Source organism: Psammomys obesus, unplaced genomic scaffold, assembly GCF_907164565.1.
Source record: "Psammomys obesus unplaced genomic scaffold, mPsaObe1.curated_primary_1811, whole genome shotgun sequence".
Lineage (NCBI taxonomy): Eukaryota > Metazoa > Chordata > Mammalia > Rodentia > Muridae > Psammomys > Psammomys obesus.
In genome coordinates this window covers 7,302,423-7,324,756 of record NW_026585691.1, presented here as the reverse complement: position 1 = coordinate 7,324,756, position 22,334 = coordinate 7,302,423, and the positions used below count along the sequence as shown (strand labels likewise).

General features: G+C 46.4%; 1 protein-coding gene across 1 annotated transcript in view; it reads right to left on the bottom strand.

The window, feature by feature from the left end:
• Positions 1-22,334, bottom strand: part of Myo1e (myosin IE) — a 184,148-nt gene that overhangs the window by 100,486 nt on the left and 61,328 nt on the right. The window contains exon 2 of the mRNA XM_055598039.1: positions 4,985-5,128. Within this exon, the coding sequence (XP_055454014.1) occupies positions 4,985-5,128 (144 nt within the window). The remainder of the gene's footprint in view (positions 1-4,984; positions 5,129-22,334) is intronic.

Sequence of the window (22,334 nt, the reverse complement as noted above, 5' to 3'; positions counted from 1 at the left end):
TTCATGCCCACTAGGGACATGCCCAGCCCTCCATGTTTGTTTTGAAAAGCTAAGAGCATTGTACCATTGAGCGTGATGACAGCCTGCAGTGATAAGCCAACCTCACTGCCTACATTACTGGAAAGTGAAAAAAGGGGAGACCACTGTCCAAAGTCATATATTTGGAGAAGGTCCAAGCCAGAACCCGAGCCCTCGGTTCCAGTCACAAAACTAATGTCTCACCCAGCATGCTGGCCCCTCTGTGTGAAGCATCTGCCAAGGGCCAAGCCGTCACTCTGAATGACTAAGGGTACACTGCCTCTTGCGATCCTTGATCTGGCGGGAGAGCCTGAGCTCCTCATGGAGGGATTAAAGATGCCAAGCACATTGGAGTGTGGTCTTTGAGGAAAAAAAAAAAAAAAAGTTTAGAGACAGTTGGAGCTGGTGAGTGTGAAACGCTTCACACGGGAATTCTCCTCAGCCAAGCGGTCGGAAAGGACAGACAACCGAGTGCTGCTGGGCCCTTTTCTTTCTAAATTCCAGGACTTTCTTCCCTCACGCACTTTAGAAAATCATTGTAAGCAGCGTGGCAGCCGTCTGTATGAATGGATGGTAAACTCAGCCTCCCTTTCTTGGGGATAAACAGCTCAAAAATGCAGGGCTTTATTGGTCAGACAATGTCAGCGTGTTCTAAGTGGATTTTGTTTCCTAGTGGAGAACAAAGCAACTGTGCTGGGCCTGCATGCATTAGCCATGGATTATCCTTCATGCTGACCTACAAAACAGTGCTGGCATTATGGGCATGAGAGGTAAAAGATTTATATATATACAAATTGTTTAAATATAAGTAATATGTAGAAATTTTATATAGAAATATAATATTAATTTTTATATATTAAAGTTTTTATATATATAAATATCTTTTGCTTTAACAAACAGAAGAAAGAAATCATCTTGAACTTACAGAAATGCTCTGACGACTAAGTGGTAAAGGAGACTGTGATCAGGAGACTGTGGCTAGGGAGAAAGATGGGGAGGCAGACGCAGCAGCTCCACACACCCATCAGCCAGGCCTCCTCAGAGCTGACAGGGACTCCCTCCCAACTGCCGAAAGAAAGCACATTTGTGTCGAGTGGGTAGAGATGTCTAAATCATAAAGTCATTAGTGGTCAAGTAGCTCATTTCCTTGGGAGAACACACCATTAGTCAGTTATTGACTCAAAGGCATTCACTACCCCCACTCTCTGCCCTGTTGAGTCATTAAAAAATTCTGCTGTCTGAATTTAAAGAGTCTTGAGAGTCAACAAATTTTCAGCAAACACTTACTATGGTGCGCCCCGTGCCAACAAATGTGCGGGAAAGCCAAAATACGAGAAGGGTTGGTGCATTATTGTTAAAGAGCAAGCAGCCCCCTGTGTGTGTGTGTGTGTGCGCGCTTAAGGGATAGCGCTACATGCTGAGAGGTGCACAGGAAGTCACCCTGGGGGCAGGTTTGAGTGTCTTTCCCTTTGCTAGGCTGCGCTGTAGAAGTCACGTTCAATGATACTGCTTAGAAAGGCTTCTACAACTTTCCGCCTGTATAAAGGTCGTGGTGTCCATCCACAAGAAGCTTGTGGGGTCTTATAAGCAAGCAATCCAGTGAGGAGCACGCTGTCTGGGGTGAGGTTAGACTAACTTCAGGCAACCACCACTTCCATCATTAACTTTGTCTTCTCTTATCCAGTTTATAAAAAAACAAAACAAAACAAAACAAAACAACAACAACAAAAAAAAACCCCACATTTTTCCTGGGTAGGTAAATGGCTCAGTGGGTACTAATGCTTGTCATGAAAACAAGATGACCTGAGTTCAAATCCCCAGTCCACACACTAAAGCCAGGCATGGCTGCATATGCCTGTGACCCCAGTGCGGGGAAAGTAGAGACAGGGGCATGACAGGAGCTCCCTGACTAACCAGCCTGGCCAAATAGGTGCGTTTCAGGTTCAATGAGAGACACTGTCAAAAAAAAAGATGAAGAGCAACAGAGGAAGACATGACAAGACACCCAGGTCCTCCTCTGGCCTCCACACGCACTTGTATGGGTGTGTGCATATAATATACATACAGCAAACGGGCAAACAAAAAAGACCCCATTTCCCTGTCAATAATGTAAAAACAGAGCCTTCATTTTGATCTTCCACTTGGAAGCAGTTTGTTGAGCTGGGACATAGCTCGGCGGGTAGAAGCCGGGCGGGCGTTACCGATCCACAGTTCCACCTGCTTCTTCCCAATCTGATCTGCGAGCCTCCGTGTGCCACATGGTCTTGCACATCACACTGGCTGGTGGTACCACATCCAGGTGAAATAAAGAAATTCCAGTGTGTGTGACCAGCGGAGGAACGGGAAGTGCTCACAACTGCTTCCGTACAGTTACAGTAAGGGAAACGGGGGGAGGAAGTACCTCAAGGGTCCCCAGGAAAACTGCAGCTTAAAGACGGTGGTGGGCGGGGTCTGTCTGTAAGCTGAGGCCTCCACTCATGGAGAGGATGCTGTTCACCCTAACTTCACAATAATGCAGTCCTGTAGTGTGTGTTACATTGCCAAATTGCCATGCGCCGTTTGAGCTGAGAAGCCCCGCCCCACCCCCGACCCAGGTATGCTTTTGTCAAGCATGTTCTAACACAGCCTGTTTGGGGTCGGGTGGACCCTTGACTCTGTCAGGGGCTTGGTGGGACTTGGTGGAGGTGGGGGAGGGGGAGTCAGCAAGCAGCTAAGGGTATTAAAAACGCTGTACCCTTGAGAGTCTAGAAAGCAAACTATTTCCAACCCTATTATTGTTTATCCCATAATGTAAAAATATCTGCAGCAGAAACCCAGGCCAGAAGCTCAGCCATGAGAAATCCAATAATGGAGAGAAAACTCAATCAGGAATTCCAGGCTGACGGCCTCAGTTTCCCCGGTTGGTTTCTGCTGGAGGTTTGTAAGCTCCACAATTTGACATTATCTACCTGTAACTTTTTTTTTTTTTTTTTAACTTGGGCGTCTCACCCTAGGGGACAACCTGTTCCACGTGCCTCTCTCAATCTGGAACTCCAGGAGACCGCCCCGATGTGATCTCCCTGGTCAGTTTCTGCTGGATGTTGTTAACTCTCAGCTTGATGACGCTGCTTTTGCTCTTTCAGTCAGGCCACTCCAGTTGTCTCTGGTGGGCGGCACGAGAGCCTGACCTAATGATGCTTTGCTAATGATGCATCCGCTGCTACTCTTGCTTACTACATGTTTAACAAACTAACTCATTCAAACACCAAAAACAGAGCTATCGCAGATAATTCTCTGGACTGTACAGAACAAATTATGTCAAGATTGATCAGAGATTTTTAAAATGGTTATAACACATATCCCAGTATAGGAGGTGACAGACATGTCAATTAGCCTGATTTAATTGTTCTATAGTGTCCACATGCATTAAACCATCATATCTTATCCCCAAAAAGGAGATGGCTCAGAAGTTAACATTGGTTAAAAGCTTGTACTACTCTTGAAGAGGACCAGAGTTCTTACACTCTTATGTCCCTGTGGACAGCGCACTCATGTGCATGCGAGTGTGAGCGCACACACACACACACACACACACACACACACACACACACACACACACTTACATAATTAAAAATAAAAATAAAACATCTGGCTTTAGCATGGTGGTGCACACCTTTAATGTCAGCTCTTGGGAGGCAGAAGCATTCGATCTCTATATTCAAAGCCAGCCTGGGCTACATAGTGAGTTCCAGCCCATCGAGGGATAAATAATGAAACCCTGAAAACCAAAACAAAAGCCTTTTAGAATATATGAACAACTCCTTGTTGTCTGTTAAAAATTTAAATAATGCTATTATAATGTTCAACAAATCCATATATATATCCTTAAAATAATATATATATAATATATAATATACTACATATTATATATTATAATGTTCAACAAATCCATATATATATCCTTAAAAGGAGGGCTTTAGGAATTTAACTGCACAAATACTTGGAAGAGATTCCTTTTGTGGTAAATAAAAAAACAGCACAGAACTGATTGTCATGGTTCAAACACCTTGAAATAATGGACATTGCTCCCTGAGTATCTAATAAGTTCAACACCTAAACACACGAGTGATGAGCAGGCAGCCTGCAAAAGTATGGCTGTCTAGGTTTTGTTGAAAAAGAAGCCCCCGGTGAGAAAACTTTCCCCGGCTCTCTGGGTGAAATCCAAGATGCCTGTCATACTGTAGAGCAGCCGTGTTTCCTAGATGCTACACCGTCAGGAGTCACCCCAGCATCAGCATGAAGCATCCTGGTGCCGCTGTCCAGGTAACACAAACCTTCGCTGTGACTAATTCAGGCGACAATTTCACCAATGTGCAGTTGCCCCAAAGAGACAGTCCTGACTGATGACGGAATAGCCCCCACTACCACAGTTTTCTTTCACCATGAAGTCGATGCACATTTCCATTAGGTTTGCTTTCTACGTTTTAAAGCCCTATTATAAACCGCCATCTGGCAAGCTGAAACACACCAGGCATTTTCAATAGCCGATCATCCCTTCTCGTGTTTCCTCCAGTAAATAGAAAGGCTCGGAAAAACTGGGAGGTGCCTTCCTACCCATGAGGTGATCTTTTCAACCTTTGCAGTCTGTACCGAAGAGTCTCCACCATGTCATCAGGATGACACCCACACAGAACACAGAGCAGGACTTTGCTCGGTACAGGTGGAGGTCTCAGACACTCAGAAGGCACGTTGCTGTAACTCAAAGGAACACTAGGAGGGAGCTGCACTTTGATCCCACTGAACACAGGGTAAACACCTGAGTCTCATCTGTGCTCTTGGAAGCCCAGCCCCTTGTTCTGAAAGTGAGAATACTGAGAGCCAATGGCAACAGCTCTGATTGTCAGGAGGTATGGCTCATGGCCAGAGAGCCATAGGACTGTGGAACAGTCGTATTCTGGAGGTGTGCACAGGACAGGGCAAAGGATACAAAGATATAGTCGTCCATGTATCTCTTCTTCAGGTTCTCTACGATGGAGCCCTCTGTGATCTTGGATAGTAGCACCATGTCGTCCACACCGCTGTGCTTGACATTGTGACTCTGCCAGTGGTACCGGTAGGCGCCTTTGCTGCCCTGCAGACAAAAGCACACAATGGGTTAGGGTAGCTCATGTTCTCCTGCAGTTTCCTAACACACACACACACACGTATATATGTATATATTTCATATATATATTTTACAAATAAATTGTGTCGTAAAGCACAGCAAAGATTCTGAGTCCCAGCCTTGCCACTTACAGATAAGTGAGGGAAAAGTCACCCTGCTCCAGTGTCCTGCTGACGCGGTACATTTTGTTTATTTGTTAATTCGAGTCGGGGTCTCACGTAGCCCAGGGTAATGTGAACTCGGTTTATAGCCAAGGATGACTTTGAGCGTCTGATCCTCCTGTCTTCACCTTGAGAGTGTTGAGACTATAGCACCAGCATACCTGGCTTATGCATATGACGGGGATCAAACCCAGGGCTTTGGGCATGCTAGGCAAGTACTCTACCAACTGAGCCACACCCTAGATCTCTTTTCTCATTTGTAAGATCAGAGAATTGAGACCCACTTCACAGAGCAACTGTGAGAATTACACGAAACAGCACATTCCCACAAAGCATTGAAGAGTTCAGGAATACAGCGCCCAACACGGAGGAACATCTGCGGAGCTCAACATGAAGGACCAACTCTTACACTACCTGAAATCTGTTTCTTCACTTTGTCAGCAAAATCAAAATTAAAGTTGCAAAGTATAGAACTGAACCCCAAAGTGAGAAGAACGTGAATTACCACAGTTAGGTCACACGGCCACATTCTCAAGTGATCCGAACTAGTTCTCCTTCAGAAACTTCTCCACGGCCTCTCACACTGGCCATCCGCGTGCATAAGATAGGCCAAGCTGGATGCCTGTCACCACTACACTAGCCAGGAAGTTCTGCATCATCACAGAACATGCTGTGTCTGGTGGAGTCTCCTTTCATGATGGGCTCCTTCCTTGAACCAGTGAGGTGTTGGCTTTGGTCTACATTGAGGGTATTTAGCTTTGCAGTAGGGGAGGCCTCTGAAAGCTCTGGGCTGCAGGGCTACCTCTGATGCGGCATTCCCATAGTGGGATGCCCATGCAAGGTTGAGGGGAGGAAGCACCTTGGGTGGCTGCATTTGGGGGCTCACAGTCCATTGAAGGATACCCAGCAGTGATGGGCAGTGACTCTCATGTAAGTTAACAGTCAACACACAAACATACATGAAGTTCAGCGTTGTGGTACAAGAACCCAAGAGGCTGAGGGAGGAGGACTGTGAGGTCTAAGCGTGTCTAGGATATATAGCAAGGCTCTGTGTCAAATAACAATAAAAAATAATACACAGAATAAACATACAAAACATTTGAGGGGTGGGGCATGGGCCCTTTACACTATGGCATACTAAAGTGATGACTTCTGAGGTAGATCCCAAACATTTGAATTTTTCAGAGAAATTAGAAGAAAAACATTTGTTCTCATATATACTCATCAGGGCAAAAAAGAGCCACCAACAAACAGAAAAAATAAAATGAAAGAAAAGAAGCTTAAATACATGCCTAGTTCTGACAGGAGACACGATCCTGGAGTATTGTGGTTTGCTGTTAACTCTTCCAGTGTTCTCTCAGAGGTGCCATGTTCTAGGCTAGTGCAATGGAGCAAGTATCACTCAGTCCTGTCCCCACTGTGTTAACTCATGACTTGGGGAAGTTTCAACAAAGCAGGGAAAATTTACAGACAAGGGTATCCAGAAAGGCCTGCTGCTCAGACAGCAAAATTAGCATGAGAAAACAAAAGTAGCTGCTCCGTGAGAGACAGCAGAGGTGGAAAGAAACAAGACCGAAGCCGTATTAACTTTCACAGGGAAAATACATGAAGTTGCTTTGTTCCGTGTGAGGAGGACACAGACTCCCTTGCTAAAAGTCAAGTCCAAAAGCAATCTTCAAAACCCAGCCAAGAGGAGAGCCACCACCAGGAAAAGCGTATCACACGCCAGGGGTTCAAGCTGTGGAAAAAGGTTCTAGGAGGTTTACCACCCATGCTGCCTAGTGGAGGGAAACTGTCCATATGATATATTTGGCTTTCCCAGAACCACAGACAACAGCAATTCTGCACAATTACCTCAGACGTCACCACTCCCCCTTCCTCTGTGGCCAGCAGAGAAGAGAGGAAAGGCGCTGCCCACAGCTTGACTCACAGGGCTCCCTTCTTATGCCCACGGCCTACTTCCAACCAGACAGGGCCCACGGTGCTCCTCCCCGGCTCTCTGGCCACCCCCTCCCCCCCACACACAAAAGGCCAGAAATGTTATTTTCCTTTTAAAAAAATATAACTGAGGAAAACAGAAAGCCATTGATAACTGGTTATTTACTGCCTACAAAGAACAAGGGGCTGGGGAGGATGTCCCCTTACGAGGATCCTCACGGTAACCTATGTCCTATGGACAGTCACAGGGTCCACTGGCTCCTTTCCATCTCACGGTCCTGCCTGCTGTCTCAGAGGCTGATTTCTCCTCCTGATGTCAATCATTCTCCAGAGAAATAGTGCTTCCTGCTGAGGCTACTGAGCATTTTTGTTCCAGATATTAATATTAAAAGTTGTCATCCCGGCCTCAAATTCACTATGTAGCTGAGGATGACCTTGAACTTCTGACCCTCCTGCCTCCACCTCCTGTGTGCTGGGATGGCAGGCAAGAACCACCAGGCCTTCTTTCTGCAGAGCTTGGGGATTGAACCCAGAGGCCCCTGTATACTAGGCAAGCACCCCACCAACCAAGCTCCAAGCCCTTGTAGTTTGTGGCTCCCTTTACTCACTTCCTAGGCTTCTCTCTGGAACACGAACTGAGAGTGTGACTGAGTGGTTGCCACAAGCACGCCTGGCTTACAGTGTTTGTTGTATGACATTTGTTTTACTTTACAGTGGTACTGCAGTGATGCACATTCAGAAAAAAAAAAAATCATTCTTCCAACCCCTGTCTTTTCCCAGATTTGCCAGTAATATGCAAAGAGCCACAGCTCTGAGCAGTCCCGTCCTCAGAAGGGCAAACATTCCACCTCACCTCTCCTTCCCCCGTGGCCCAGCAGAGCAACACTGTGCCTGAGCCAAGCTGTATCCAAGCATTTTAATTTTTGAGATTTTTTCAGCTTTTGGCTTTTCAGAATATCACACCATCGTAGGTCATGGAGACTGTCCCTGTGGAGTCTCTTCACTCGCAGTGACCAGTCTGTTTACCATTCCCAGCAGCCTCACAAGACAGGGGCTCACATTGCCACGCTCCCTCCAGTGAGTAAGCGGTGAAGCCAACAGTGCAGCCGGCTCCTTTTACAGACCTACCCAAACATGGCTTCTTCCCAGGGCCCCACCCAGCTTAGTCCTGTCTATCAATACTGAAATGGCAACAGGATACCAGAGTATATCTGGGCAGAATTCCTCATGAAAAAGACACATCATCAGGCCTAAGATGGTAGCTCAGCAGTTAGGAGTACTTGCTGCTCTTGCAGAGATTCTGGGTTCCATTCCCAGCATCCACAGGGCAGAGAGCTCACAGTCATTTTTAATTCCAGTTCTAGGGAATCTGGCACCCTCTTTTAGTCTTCATAAATGTACATATATACTTTGTGCACATACAGACAGACAGACAAAAGACTCATACACATAAAATACAATTTTAAAATCCTTTTAAAAGAAGACACACTATCTTTGCTAATGACCTCTTCTCAGCATCAAAGGCTGAAACACTGAGTTGCTTTTAATTACACAACTTTTCTATACCTAGTTGGTAATGAATCTGTGTGTGTGCAAGATCACATGTGTGTGCACATGTGTGTAATGTCTTCCTTTTTCTTTCTCTTACCTCCTAGGCAACAATGGCTGCATATATGAACTCTGTCTTTATAATCCCCCCAACATTGTGAATTATCCTGTAAAATTTTGAGGTGCCTTCTCAGCTTCTCACCTTGCTTTTCCCCTCCATCCCAACCCACCACAAAAAGACAACAATCGGGTATGTAGATGAGACAGAGAAAAAAAAAATGTTTTCAGGAGAGGAAATTTCGAAAGAATGATTAGAATACAATGTGTATGACAAAGCCACAAAGGAACCTGCTACTTTGTATGCTAACCAAAAAAAAAAAATCCATTTATAGAAATAAAAACTTCTATTTGCAAATTTAAAAAAATCAGATGAGATAAAACTGGAGAGGGGAGAAGGAAAGGATAAGAACCCTGGGGAGGGGGAGGCCACCCCAGCCAGACTGGAGGAGGAGATCAGAACCCAGAAGGTAGAAGCAGGGCTGAGCAGGGAAGACAAACAGAGATGAAAACATGCCCAGGGAATCATGGAGCTCAGGGCTCTCAGCCAAGCACTCAGAGGAGCTTAAAGGTGAGTAACGTATTATATAGGAGGCAACTGAGTTTAATGACAAAGGCCTTTAGAGTCAGGAAGCACACACTCACACACACACACACACACACACACACACACACACACACACACAGACACGCAGAGTTAAAATTTATAGCCTTCTAAGGAGGGCTGTCAGTTGCCCTAGGACACCAACTAGTTTCTCAGAAGCGTGAGGATGTGTCACAGTTCCAGGGAAATCCCCTTGACCATATGCTCATGTTTCCGCTTTATTTGTTCTGCCTACTCCTGGCTCGGCGGAGCAGCCTGGCACGATTGGGTGGGATGCAGGGCAGAACTTCCCCATGGTGTCACCCTTCCTATCCTCTAAGAGCTCTTCCTTTTCACCTCTCTGCTTGCTCTTGAGTTTCTCCTTTTGTCCCCTTCTCAAAAAAGAAGACATACTTGTTTGTAGCCCTGAAATCTCAGCAGTTACAAGGATTCAACTGTCCTCATACTGCACCCAGGTTAGTTTCTAATGACATGTAGTTTAAGGAGAGGCTGTTAATTCATACGTAGGTTCTGGAAAGCAGAGTATCTCTACACCCATCTCCTAGCCTAGTTTAGGAGTATGAAAGTACCCAGACATGGGTCTTCCTCACCAGGAAGAAGGAAGGGCCACAGGGCTGGAGCTTCAGGAGCGTGATGATTCTGCCTGGTTTTAAAAGGTGGAGACTCCCCCCATCCCGTCTCTGTCTGTCTCTCTGTCTCTCCCCATACCCCACTGTGTGTGTGTGTGTGTGTGTGTGTGTGTGTGTGTGTGTGTGTTTACTAGGGTGGGACTAGGAGAGCAAAGGTGAGTCAGCAGGCACACACAGGCAGCATTGTGCTCTCTGGTGTCCCACGCCTCATGGCTCTGCAAACTCTGGTTTACCCACTTCATCCAGAGGAGAAGGAGCCCTTCACAGGCAATGCCCTTCACTGGCCAGGAACAGGGAGACTGTTAAACGTACCGAGAAATACAACAGGCCCAGTGTTGGGAGAGATGGGAGACTAAAAATACCCTTCAGACTCCTAAACAATATTTTTAGGGCACAAGCTAAAAATGGGCATCAAAATTTAGAAACTAGTCAACTAAATAAAAACAAAATCCACATCCTATTTGATCTGCCCATTTTATTTTGAGAAGTTTACATATCTGCAAGCTGGGAATGGTGGCACTCGCCTTGAATCCCAGCACTCCGGAGGCAGAGGCAGGAGGATCTCGTTGAGTTCGAGGCCGGGCTGGTCTATAGAGCAAGTTCCAGGACAGCCAGGGCTACACAGAGAACCGGTCTTGAAAAACAAAAACAAACAAGAAAAAAAAATGGAGCTAGAGAGATGGCTCAGCAGTTAGGAGCACTTGCTGCTCTTACAGAGGACCTGAGTTTAGTTCTCAGCTCTCATGTAGCAGCTCATAATCTTTCTTCTGCCATTGTAGCTCCAGGGAATCTGATGCCCTCTTCTGGTCTCTACCGGCACCAGGCCCTGGCATACTGCATTTACTTAACATGCAGCCAAAACACACGTACACATAAAATAAAAGTAAACTTCTTTCAAAAAGCCTTATTTTGGTGATTTCCCCTAATGCCTCACTATGTAAAAATATCTTAAAACATTTAAAAAAGTAAATAACTAAGCCAAGGTTTGAAAATATGCATGAAGGCTGGGGAGACAGCTCAGCGGTGAAAGCATTTGTCACAAGTATATGAGGCTTGAGTTTGGCTTCCCAGAAACCATTAAAAAGTCGGGTGTAGCAGCACAGATATGTCAGTAATCCCAGAATTCCCATGGAGAAAAAGGAGTCAGAGAAAGGAGGATTTCCAGAAGCCGGTGGGCCAGCGAGGCTGAGGTATAGAGAAGAATGATAACAGAGACACCGCCTCACACGAGGAGGGTGGTGAGTTGGACACCTGAAGTTGACTTCTGATCTACATACAGTGGCATGTGTCACACACACACACACACACACACACACACACAGCCCACACCGTGCCCATCCATCTTGCTCGCTGTAGTGTCCACACAGAGACTTGCTGCAGTCCTCTATTGGGTTGGTTCCCACCTGTTTCTGGGGGGTGTTGGTGGCTTATACTCTATGTCCCATAAGTCTTTTCCTTTCTGTGGACTCTCAATGGGCAAGACCAGGCCCCCTTCAGTTGGTAAATAGGAGTTATTCTGGTCATCTCTCAATTCTCAGGGGTCCCAAGGCCCATGATCTAACTAACCCTCTCACCTCAGAGAAGTCTCCAAGCCAGCCACACTGGGATGCCTTGCAGAGGCTCCGGAGTGGGCTGGACTTGAAGCTGAGAGCACAGTCTCTTTTAGGCAATGGTCTCTTTCTTTCTTCTGGGAAGAGCTTCCTTCAAGGATAGCCAGCATGGTTCTGACCTGTTTCTTTCTCAACGTCTAGAAAAAGGATAGCTCCTGCCATTCTGGTCCTCATCAAAAGTCCCCTTTGCCCTCTTTGCTCCTTCTCTAGAACACTTTTAAACAACCCCACACACATCCTGGGTGCTCAGGGCCACAGGTTCCCAGAAAACAGCTCAGGAGGCCTGGGCTCCCAGAAGCCCCCAGGGTGTAAGCCCCAAGCTGAGAGGCTCTGCTAGAGGCCCCCCTTAGGAGCAGGACAGGAGATCAGGAAACAGTCTATCCTTTCAGACCTACTCTAGACCCAGGAATTCACCCAAGTGGTGGCTGGCCTTGTATCTAATGTGCAAGTCCCCGCAAGGGAACTTTCCCCTAGCTTGCTTTCCCCTAGCTCTGTCTCCATGCACGGATATGTGCGTGTATGGTGGGAAAACTGAGTCACACTGTCCCCTGCTTGGATGCAATATTCTCTGGCAGGCTCCTCCCTACTCTACCTCCTACGCCTACTACCCATAAAGCACTGCTCCATCAGCCCAGGCTGCCCTCTCTGGGAACCCCACCCCACCCCATGCAACAGCAGCCTGGCACCTGGCTCCCAGAACTATGCCTCATTCAGCACCTATCCAAGACCCAATACAATGGCCAGTGCGTTTGTGGGTGCCTCACACACACTTGCTGAATGAATGATACTGAATATAATTAGAATTTATTACAGACTAGCTAAATGTCATTCTATTTTAAACCCTAATATATAACTTGTTTAATTCTAACAGTCTCACCAGGCAGGACACTGGTGTACAGAAAGGCTAAGTTGCTCAGTACCGCACACACACACACACACACACACACACACACACACACACCCTGTGCTTCAAATACAGGCCTTCTGCTGTCTGGGGGTCAAACTGCAGGTTCTGCCTATCATAACGAAGTGAATGGCACTGCAACTGTGATCTTTCTAAAGCTCACTACTTTGCTGCCTGTAAACTGTGTCCTTTCGTTCATCTAAAAACACCATGAGACATTTCTCCTTGGAGAGAAGCAGGTACAATGTAGAGAGCATCGGCGGAAAGCCCCAAAGCTCAGAACTCACAGACCAGCCTCTTCGACGTGGCCTCCGATGAGACCAAGCTCCATAAAATGGAGTCAGTCTCCAGGGGACACGTGCAGGACGCAGGCTTTGTTTGACATGTAGCAGTTAGCGTGAGCCAGTGCAAGTTGAGTGAATACACAATAAGACAATGGAATAGGATGTGTTGTTTCACACCTGCAATCCTGGGACTCAGGAGGCTGAGGCAGGAAGATCACTGCACGTTTGAGGCCAACCTGGGCTTCTTGTGAGACATGCCTCTTTGGCTAACCTCAGGATATCTTAGCTACATAATTACCACACTGTGGCAGCGACTGTCAGGATGAACGGGGACCCTGGGCCCAGAGGATGCACTGAGAAGTTTCCAAGTAGCTTTCTAGATCTACCTGTCTCCAACTTCAGGAAGTCAAAATGGAAGAAGCAAATCCCCTTAAAGACATCCATCCCTTCTCTCCGGCTTTTCCAAGCAGGGTCTCATGTAGCCAAGGCTGCCTTGAACTCCTGATCTTCCGACTTCCTCCCGAGTCCAAGATTATAGCTGTGTACCGCTCCATCCAGCTTGGCATCCTTCTCTTAACTCTACAGTCCAGCTAAGGGTAATACTCAGGCCTTAGCGAGGAAAGTGCATTCCCAGCTACAGAGCAATGTGAACTGAGGGGCTGAGATCTTTTCACTTGGCAAATGTCTTTTAATCAGGGGAGTGATGTACCAAACACCCAAAGGCAGGCTAAGGAACTAGCTGGGGCTCTAGTGTGGTGCTCCTCAGGGAGCCCTTTAAGAAAGTACCCCACCCTTCCTGCAGTCAAGTATGAGGTTCTCAGGTGAGTGGCGCATAGCTGGGCCAGTCTGCAGGCCTGAGCGCAGGCTCTCGCTCTCTCATGCCTCGGGCAAGGCCAGTTTCACAGAATTTTATTCTTCACAATGAAGAAACTATGCATATTCAAACGTGGCTTAGGTTGGGCACCTCCCTGACAAGACTGTCACTAACAAGAGTCAAAAAGCAGAGCCCCACTTCACCTTGTAACCCAATCTCTGGTTAGAAGTGGATCCTCTCTTAGGCGAACATGGCTGAGTAGTAAGTTTCTCTAACTGCCTGAAGAGACTGAAGTCACCAGGCCGGCAAACTGACTAGAAGGTCCAGCTTCCGTGGCTCTTGTTCACGCCATTGACTGAAACAGAAGCCAGAAGGTAACTGAACAATTTCTAGGTGAACTCTGAACTCTTGCAGTTTCTACATGTAATGCTATTCTGAGAGAAAGGGCCTCTCAGGAGAGTGCATTATCAGCCTGACCAAAAGTCTCTCCAGGCTGGGGCTCAGCTGGGAGAGTGCCTGTCTAGCATGCACACAGCCCTGGTTTCGACCCCAAGCGCCACATAAACCAGGTGTGGCATGTGTGGTACACGGTATGGACTGCATGGGTACATCCCTGTCCTAGGGAGATGGTGGGAGGGCCAGAAGTTCAAGGTCATTTTCAGCTACTCAGCAAGTCTGAGGCTATCCTGGGTTATCTGAAATCCTGTAGCCTACTCTCCCTCTCTCTCCTCACTTTTTCTCCTCTCTGCTGACTGAAAAAAAAAAAAAAGCTTTACTTATGCAAAACAGGAGTAGAGGGTGACAACCAACTACTTCTATTTTATTTTTTAAATGTTATTTTACTTCTGTACATTATTTCATCTTTCTGAAAGATTAGCTGTGTGGGCATATATCAATGAGAACTCAACTGAGAAGAGCTTTTAGAAGTGTGGTGGGATGTTTGTTCTTGCCTATGCTTTGAGTATACACACACACACACACACACACACACACACACACACACACGAGGGAGGGGTTCAGATATATATGTGGGTGGGTGGTAGTTGATGTCAGGTGATTTCTTGACCACTCTCCACCTTCTTGGGAGCTTGCAAGATTGGTTAGACTAGCTGACCAACAATCGTGGCTCAGGGACACCCCCCCCCCCTTTACCTCCCCAGTGCTGGGCTCACAGGGGGTACAGCATACTGACTTCACGTAGATGCTGGGGACCCAGACTGGAGTCCTTGTGTTTTCACAGCAAGCATTTTGCCTGCCGAGCCATCTTTTCAACCCCACCTATGGTTTTTACAAGCGAACATGGAACACTTAAAGAACACAAAACACAGGGTGCCTGGGCCCAATTACTACATCTGCTATACACCCAATGCTCACAAAATACCTCCAAAGAGGGGGCGGGATACTGGTAAGATCCCGCAGATCAGGACGCCTGCTGAGGCACAGCAGGGGAATAGTGCCCATGAATCTCACCGGGAAAGTTTGCCTAAACAAGAACCGCTTAAGGACCACACCAGCCGGCATGCCGAAGAAGATAGGCGAAATCTCACAAGGCCCCAGCCCTACATGGAGCGCTTCTGGAATTCAAGGCTGCTGAGAGAGGGAGAATACGTTTTCTCCAAGGATGAGCACGCCTCCTGATGAGTTATCCAATCTCAAGAGGCCAGCCCTAAATACATATACACACAAGCAACACTAAATGGACTCAGTAGGTTTTTAATATATGGATATAAATGTATGTGTGTGTGTGTGTGTGTGTCTTCGTACACATGTGGAAGAATAGTAATTAAAAAGGAAGTTTTGAATTTGAGGGGGAGTGGGTGAGGGTATGGGAGGAGTTGGGTTAAAGGGAGAGAAGGGGCAGAAATGGTGTAAATATGTATTCATGTAGGAAATTCTAACAAAAAGTAATAAAAGGAAAACAATTTAAATGGTGAGGTGTTGACCTATCACGGGCCGCTTGGGGGTGCTGTGTCAGGCGGGATGTGCCAGTTGAGCAAGGGTCTAACTGATCAACAGCCTCCGGAGGTGAAGGCAGCCTTTGCAGAGGCACACTGAGCTATGGGGCAGTGAGTCCAGGAGAAAGGCTGTGCTGAAGGACAAGGCTATCTGGGCATCACTGAGTCACGCATGCTGAATCAAACCCAGGAGCGAGCAGTCCCTGTTTCTGACAGGAACATAGAGGTCTCCTCAGGCCTTTTTGAAGCCTGATCTGTACTCTAGAAAACACATTCCTTTAGAGAAATAAAACCATAAAGGCCTCATTCTCAGAGTACTTCAGGTACTGCAGGAAAGTGTTTACCAGATCAGGGATCCTGAACCATGGAGGTGATGGCTGATGGGGCCGCCGAAATGAAGAAAGCCACCAGAGTAGCAAGGAAGTCAACAGCACACATTAATGTCATCAGGAGTCTCTCCTTTCATTACCTGGTGGGAGGGTTCTGGACCTTTCCTGCCCTTTGCACTCATGACTCACACACCCTGGACCTGAGGAGTGGAATAAAACCAGGGCTTGGGGCTCAAGGAATTTTGAAGAGGTACTGGGGGAAGAGGGGCACAGAAATGCCAAAGATGAGCTTGATGATGGAGTTAAAGGGTGGACCAGAAGGCAGACGGCTATCTTCTGATGCCTCTGTGAAAGGCTATCTCACAGAGGCCACACCCAAGCTGTAATTCCAGTCTGCCAGCGGCAGTGTGCAGTGGCCTGAGGGTGGAGAGGGTTGCTGGGCCTGTGGAGCAACAAGCAGAGACCTGTCACTCCTTGATGGACTCTGAAGCGGTTCTTGCTAAGCACACACCCCCAATCCAGTGTCCAGACTGCTAACCACCACAGGGCAGAGCAACAGACACACTCCCAGTTGAGCAAGCAAGTGCTGGTGGTGGCTTTACAAGGACACCGACTTGGATGATCCGGCCCGGTGAGCTAATCCTGAATTCTGAGGGAGCTAATCACGGTGTGAGCCTGCGGTGGCCACATACAGGTACCAAGGTTTAAGTGTAGGCAAGTATGTGTTTTCAAATCTGAACTGGAAAGGAAGGTATGAGCTGTTAGGCAGAGGAGAGAAAAAAACACCCTCTTTAAGGAAAAAGGACTCAGACTGCAGAGAGGCTTGAGGAGCCCTACAACTAGACACCGAAGAAACTAAATGTTACAAAATCTCAAGTAAAAATCAAAACAAAACAAAAAACCAGTCCCAGGCAGGTTACTTAACCTCTCCTGTCTGCACCTTACAGAGGGCTTGCCTGGTTTTCGTCATGCCTGGGATGGAATCCAGGGCTTCGAGCATGCTAACCGTGTTTTCTCAGAACCCAGCTGTACCACCAGCCTGGGGCAGAACACCGTGTATGCACCTATGCGGGTCACATTTGGTCGGTGTAAGCAGGCGCTCACAAAGGCCATGGGTCTTGTGCCATTCCTTGGGAGCTATTTGCCTTGTTTTTGTTTTGTTTTGTTTTTGCAGGGTCTATCTCGCCGTGGCCAGGGCCTCAATAGGTTAGAATGCCTGGCGAGCAAGTTCCAGGGTCCCTCTTGTCCTGCTTCATTATCGTTGAGATCACAGTTGGGTCCCACAAACCTGGCTTTTCATGAGTGGGCTAAGGATCAAACTCAGGCTCTCCTGCTTGCTTGCCCATCAAGTCACCAATTAAGCCGTTTTCCAAAACCCCCAGAATATTTACATATTCGTATTCAAAACCCTACAGTTTCCACTCCACTTAGAAAGTGCCTTCTCCATCCATCAGCCAACTAGTCCAAAGCTCTTTGAAGATGAGGAATCTGGAGCCTCGGAGATGACCCATCAGGTCCACAGAACCATTTGTGGAGGAAGCAGGATCAGAACTTGGGTCTTCTAACTCTCAACCACTCCCTGGTGGCTCTCTGTCCTTAAGTGTTCCCTAACAAACCTGTGGTGTGGATGGCTCCTATTTATTTATTTATTTATTTATCTATTTATTTATTTATTTATTTATTTATCTGTTTGTTTGTTTATTTATTTATTTATTTTTAGTTTTGATTTTATAATTATCCCAAAGGTCCCAGAGAAAAGTATTTACTACTTTGGCCATTTATCATAACCAACTGAGTCTGTGCATTTAGACATTTTTAGCCTCTCCTATAATAAATATCAGTATTTATTTGTGTGCATACGTATGCATGTGCCACACATATGTGTGGAGGCCAGAGGACAACTGTGAGACTCTGTTCTCTATTTCTATCATGTGGGTCCTGGGATCCCAAGTCAGACCCTCAGGTTTGGCAGTAAGGATCTTTCTTTACCTGCTGAGTCATCTTACTAGCCCACTATTTGTGAATCTTTTCTTTTTTTTCTTTTAAGATTGATTTATTTATTTATACAGCATTCTGCCCACCAGAAGAGGGCACCAGATCTCATTATAGATGGTTGTGAGCCACCATGTGCTTGCTGGGAATTGAACTCAGGTCCTTTGGAAGAACAGCCAGTGTTCTTAACCTCTTAGCCATCTCTCCAGTCCTTATTTGTGAATCTTGACTCCCTGGCAGATTTGGAGAGATCTACCTGTCTCTGCCTCCTGTTTAAAGGCAGGAATAAGCACGACCAGCCTCTTCTTAGGTTTTGTTGTTGTTTGTTTTTAAGACTATCATAGAATGCCACACACCTGTCACTCATATCCACCCAGCTCCTCCCACCTACATTCTTCCTACTCTCTTAATGTGAACACGGATAATGCATCCGGCTACATCCTTTCAGTGGGTGACCCAGCACACACAACAGCCCTACTTTGAGGAATGCCTTCTGTCGACCTTGAGACCTCTGGCTATGGAATTTCACAAGGATCCTTCTGCTATTTACTTTCTCCTGCTGGAATCACTAAAATTGAAAATGAAATGTGACCTGGCCGTGTCTGATGTGATTACAGGCATGGATGAGTCACACCAAGAAACTCTCCCGACTGGGTAGAAACCTCTATGCGGGCAAACTTGTTATTTCCTACCGTATTCTGCGACACAGCAAGAAGGTGATCAGCATCACCTCCAAATGTGCAACTTCTCAAGAGCCCCGTCTTTGTGCTAAGGACTAAGTTAGGGCATCACACTGCTCTCATTTTATTTATTTATTAAAGATTAATTTGTGTATGTGTGTGTGTGTGAGAGAGAGAGAGAGAGAGAGAAAGAGAGCGAGAATACTTGCACTTAGGTCTCATATTGGTGGAAGAGGGGACAGGTTACCTTGGCTCTTGCCACTATATAAGCAAAGGGTCATTTCCAGCCCACCCCAATGTCTAGCGTCTACCAGTCACTGGGAATCCAGAGCTCTGGAGCCTCTGTTCTTGCGGCACCCTCCTTGGTGGAGACTAGCTGTGTGTGCAATCCTGAAGTAGCTGCTCGCTTTGTACTGAGAAGGAAAATGCATTTCAACATATTGTTTTTAAAATCGTCTCAGGAAAGTTTCAGCCTTGTTTGCTTCTCTGGTTTTTAGGCTTCTTACCCAAACTTTATGTGTGTGTCAGGGCTGGGGCCACTAGATTTTGACTTTTTTTTTTTTTTGAGGCAAAGGTGCATAAGTCCCACCAGAGGAGTTGAATATAACAACCCCAGAGAAATCTGCACTCAGACAAAATAGACAAGCTAGAACTCTGTTGAGGGAAATAAGTGTGAGGAGCATGAAGACATGCTCAAATATGTGTGCACATGACAGGGAAGCCAGAGGCCCAGGAGGCCCAGAGACCCATCTATGCCTGCCTCCCCCAAGCTGGGATTCCAAGTGGTTGACAACACCGAGCTTTCTCCTTGAGTTCTGGGGCTAGAGTGCAGGCTCTCATGCTTGCAAGTATTTTACCCAGTAAGCCGTCTCTCCAGCCTCTCAAGTTTCCAGGCACCCCTCTGCTCTCTAAACCCAGCCTCCCTTGTTTGACCATGCATGATACCACAGAGCAGAACTTGATACCTGCTCTCTCTCAGTTAGGTGAAAAAGAATGTGTCAACCCTTTCATGCAGATGACACTGCTCCATTCTGAGTGGGACAGTGAATTTAAAAAACAAAAACAAAAACCAGAAGACGCCATCATAACAAGTCTAAGTTGTGCTTAGAAATGCCCAGCCAGGCTGGAAGGTGGTGGCACATGCCTTTAATTCCAGCATTTGGGAGGCAGGGGCAGGTGAATCTCTGTGAGTTCAAGGCCAGCCTAGTCTACAAATTGAGTCCAGACAGCCAGGGCTACACAGAGAAACCCTATCTCAAAACAAATAACAAAAACAAATATATAAACAAAAACAAAACAAAACAAAACAAAAGAAGAACAGAAATGACCAGTCAGATCACAAACACATTTATTCACAAACACATTTGTATAGTTTCTGCCTTGCAAAAAAAAAAAAAAAAGTGCTGAAAGTATTGATACTGTATATTCTGTCTCCACATGTACAAATGCCCCTTTCTCTCCCTGTCCCAAAATACCAGAAAAGAAGCACCAGGTTTTCTAACCTTCTCCCTGGCCTATGACCCTTTCCCTTCCTGGGAGTTAGGCCAAAAGCCACAGGATTACTTATTAATCCATATCCCACACCCCAAGATCACACGGGGGCCCAAAGGGAAGGTCTGCAGTCCTTTGTTTGGTGCACACTGGCTGTGTATGCAAACCTGAAGTAGCCACTCATTTTCCAACTCAGAAATAAGATGCATTTCAGCTTATTGTTTTCAAATTCCATGCAGCAAGAAGGAGAACAAAGGTGAGAGGAGAACAAAATAGCTGGAGATGCTGAGAAAGATAAAAGGCAAATGATTTAAATTAAACATGAGGAAAACATTAAGGAAGCGAGGAAATAAAACAACCCTGGAGATCTAAACACACAACAAAGAAAAGATGTTTGATCCCAGAGTGAGTCATGTGAATAAATAAAATAAAATAAAATAAAATACCATACATGTTCTAAAGGAAAAAAGAAATGGGGGAAAAGTCTCCTTCCAGTCTCCATCGCAAGGCAATCACAGCCCATTTTGCTTGGTATAACTACAAGCGGTAAATTCGGCTTTCTCTAAGAGTGGGTGTGGTGCCTTACATCTGTAACCCCGGAACTCGGAGACTGAGTCAGAAGGCTGGAGAGTTCAAGCCCAGCTGGGCTTAGTAAGGGAAAGAGAGAAGGGAGGGGGTGGAGATAGAGACAGAAGTATTCACGCAGGGCCGGAGAGGTGGCTCATCAGTTAAGAGCACACCCAGCTTTTTATATAGGTGCTGGGGATCGGATTCAGGTCCTCACGTTTACACGGCCAACACTACCAGCTATGCCATCTCCCCAGACTCTCATGTTTTACAGAAAAGAAAAAAAAATGTTGGTTTTTAAGAGTGCCTTAAATATGCCTTTAAATACACCCAATTGAGGGGGCTGGAAAGGTGGCTCAGTGGTCAAGAGTTCTGGCTGTCATGCAGAGGACTCATCTTCAGCACCCAGCACTGCATGGATGTTCATAAATGTAAGAGTCCTGGAGGATCCCATGCCCTCCTCTGGCTTCCTAGGGCACCAGGCAATCACACACACACAATAAAAGTAATAATAAAAATACCCAACTGATGTTTTCTTGCCTCTAAGTCAAAGCCTGTTTTGTTTTATTTCATGGTGAGGCGTCGTTTGTTTTTAAGGCAGGGTCTCTTGATAGTAGCTGAGGATGACCTTCAACTTTTGATTCTCCTGCCTCTACCTCCTAGGTGCAGGAATTATGGGTACCACCATGCCCAGTTAAACCGAAGTTTAATCATCTTTTTTTTCTTTCTTTTTTTAAAGATTAAGATTTATTTATTTATACATGTGAGTGTTCGATTTGCATGTGTGCCTGTATGACAGAAGAGGGCACCAGATCTCATAGATGGTTGTGAGCTACCATGTGGTTGCTGGGAATTGAACTCAGAACCTCTGGAAGAGCAGCCAGTGCTCTTAACCTCTGAGCCATCTCTCCAGCCCCTAACCACCTTTTCTTAAGAGTGCTTCTGAGAACCTGCTGGCTGTGGGTTTGTACACCAATAGATTTTGTACTATTTAAGTGTCTGTGAAATGTCACTACCAGACAAGCAGATATGCTGTGAAATTAAAAGTGAGCCACCAGAGAAACACAAGTAATGCTGGGCACGGGAATGCTACAGATGGCAGAGGGACAGAAAACAATGTGCAGTTCCTTTCTATTCTGTGTTGCCCCATTGTGTTTTGAATAGACTGAATCACTGCCAGCTCTGGGCCGGGCTCTCAAAGGCCCCATTGTAAAGGCTGAGCTTTCTCCGGGCACAGTGAGGGTCCTGTAGTAACCCTCCCATGAGCTTCCTGACTGGTATGATGAAAATCTTAACGGAATTGTAATATTGCTCCAGCAACAAAGCAAGACTGCAAAATGACCACAGCCTGGCCATTATGGGCATCAGGGTGGGGTTCCTTATCTGAACACCCCGCTCTCTGCTGCCTACATCATTCACACTGTCAAAGAAAGGGCAGACTTTCGAGGACTCTAGACACGCGAAAAGAGAACTTGGACAGAGTGTCGGGGTGAGAGGCAGTGGGTACAGGGGGTGGGCAGAGAGGGGGGCTCTCACGCAGCAGTTTGGAAACGGTGTTCTGGGGTCGAGTAGCAAGGGCCAAATGCCCCAGGTAAGGAATACGTCTATAC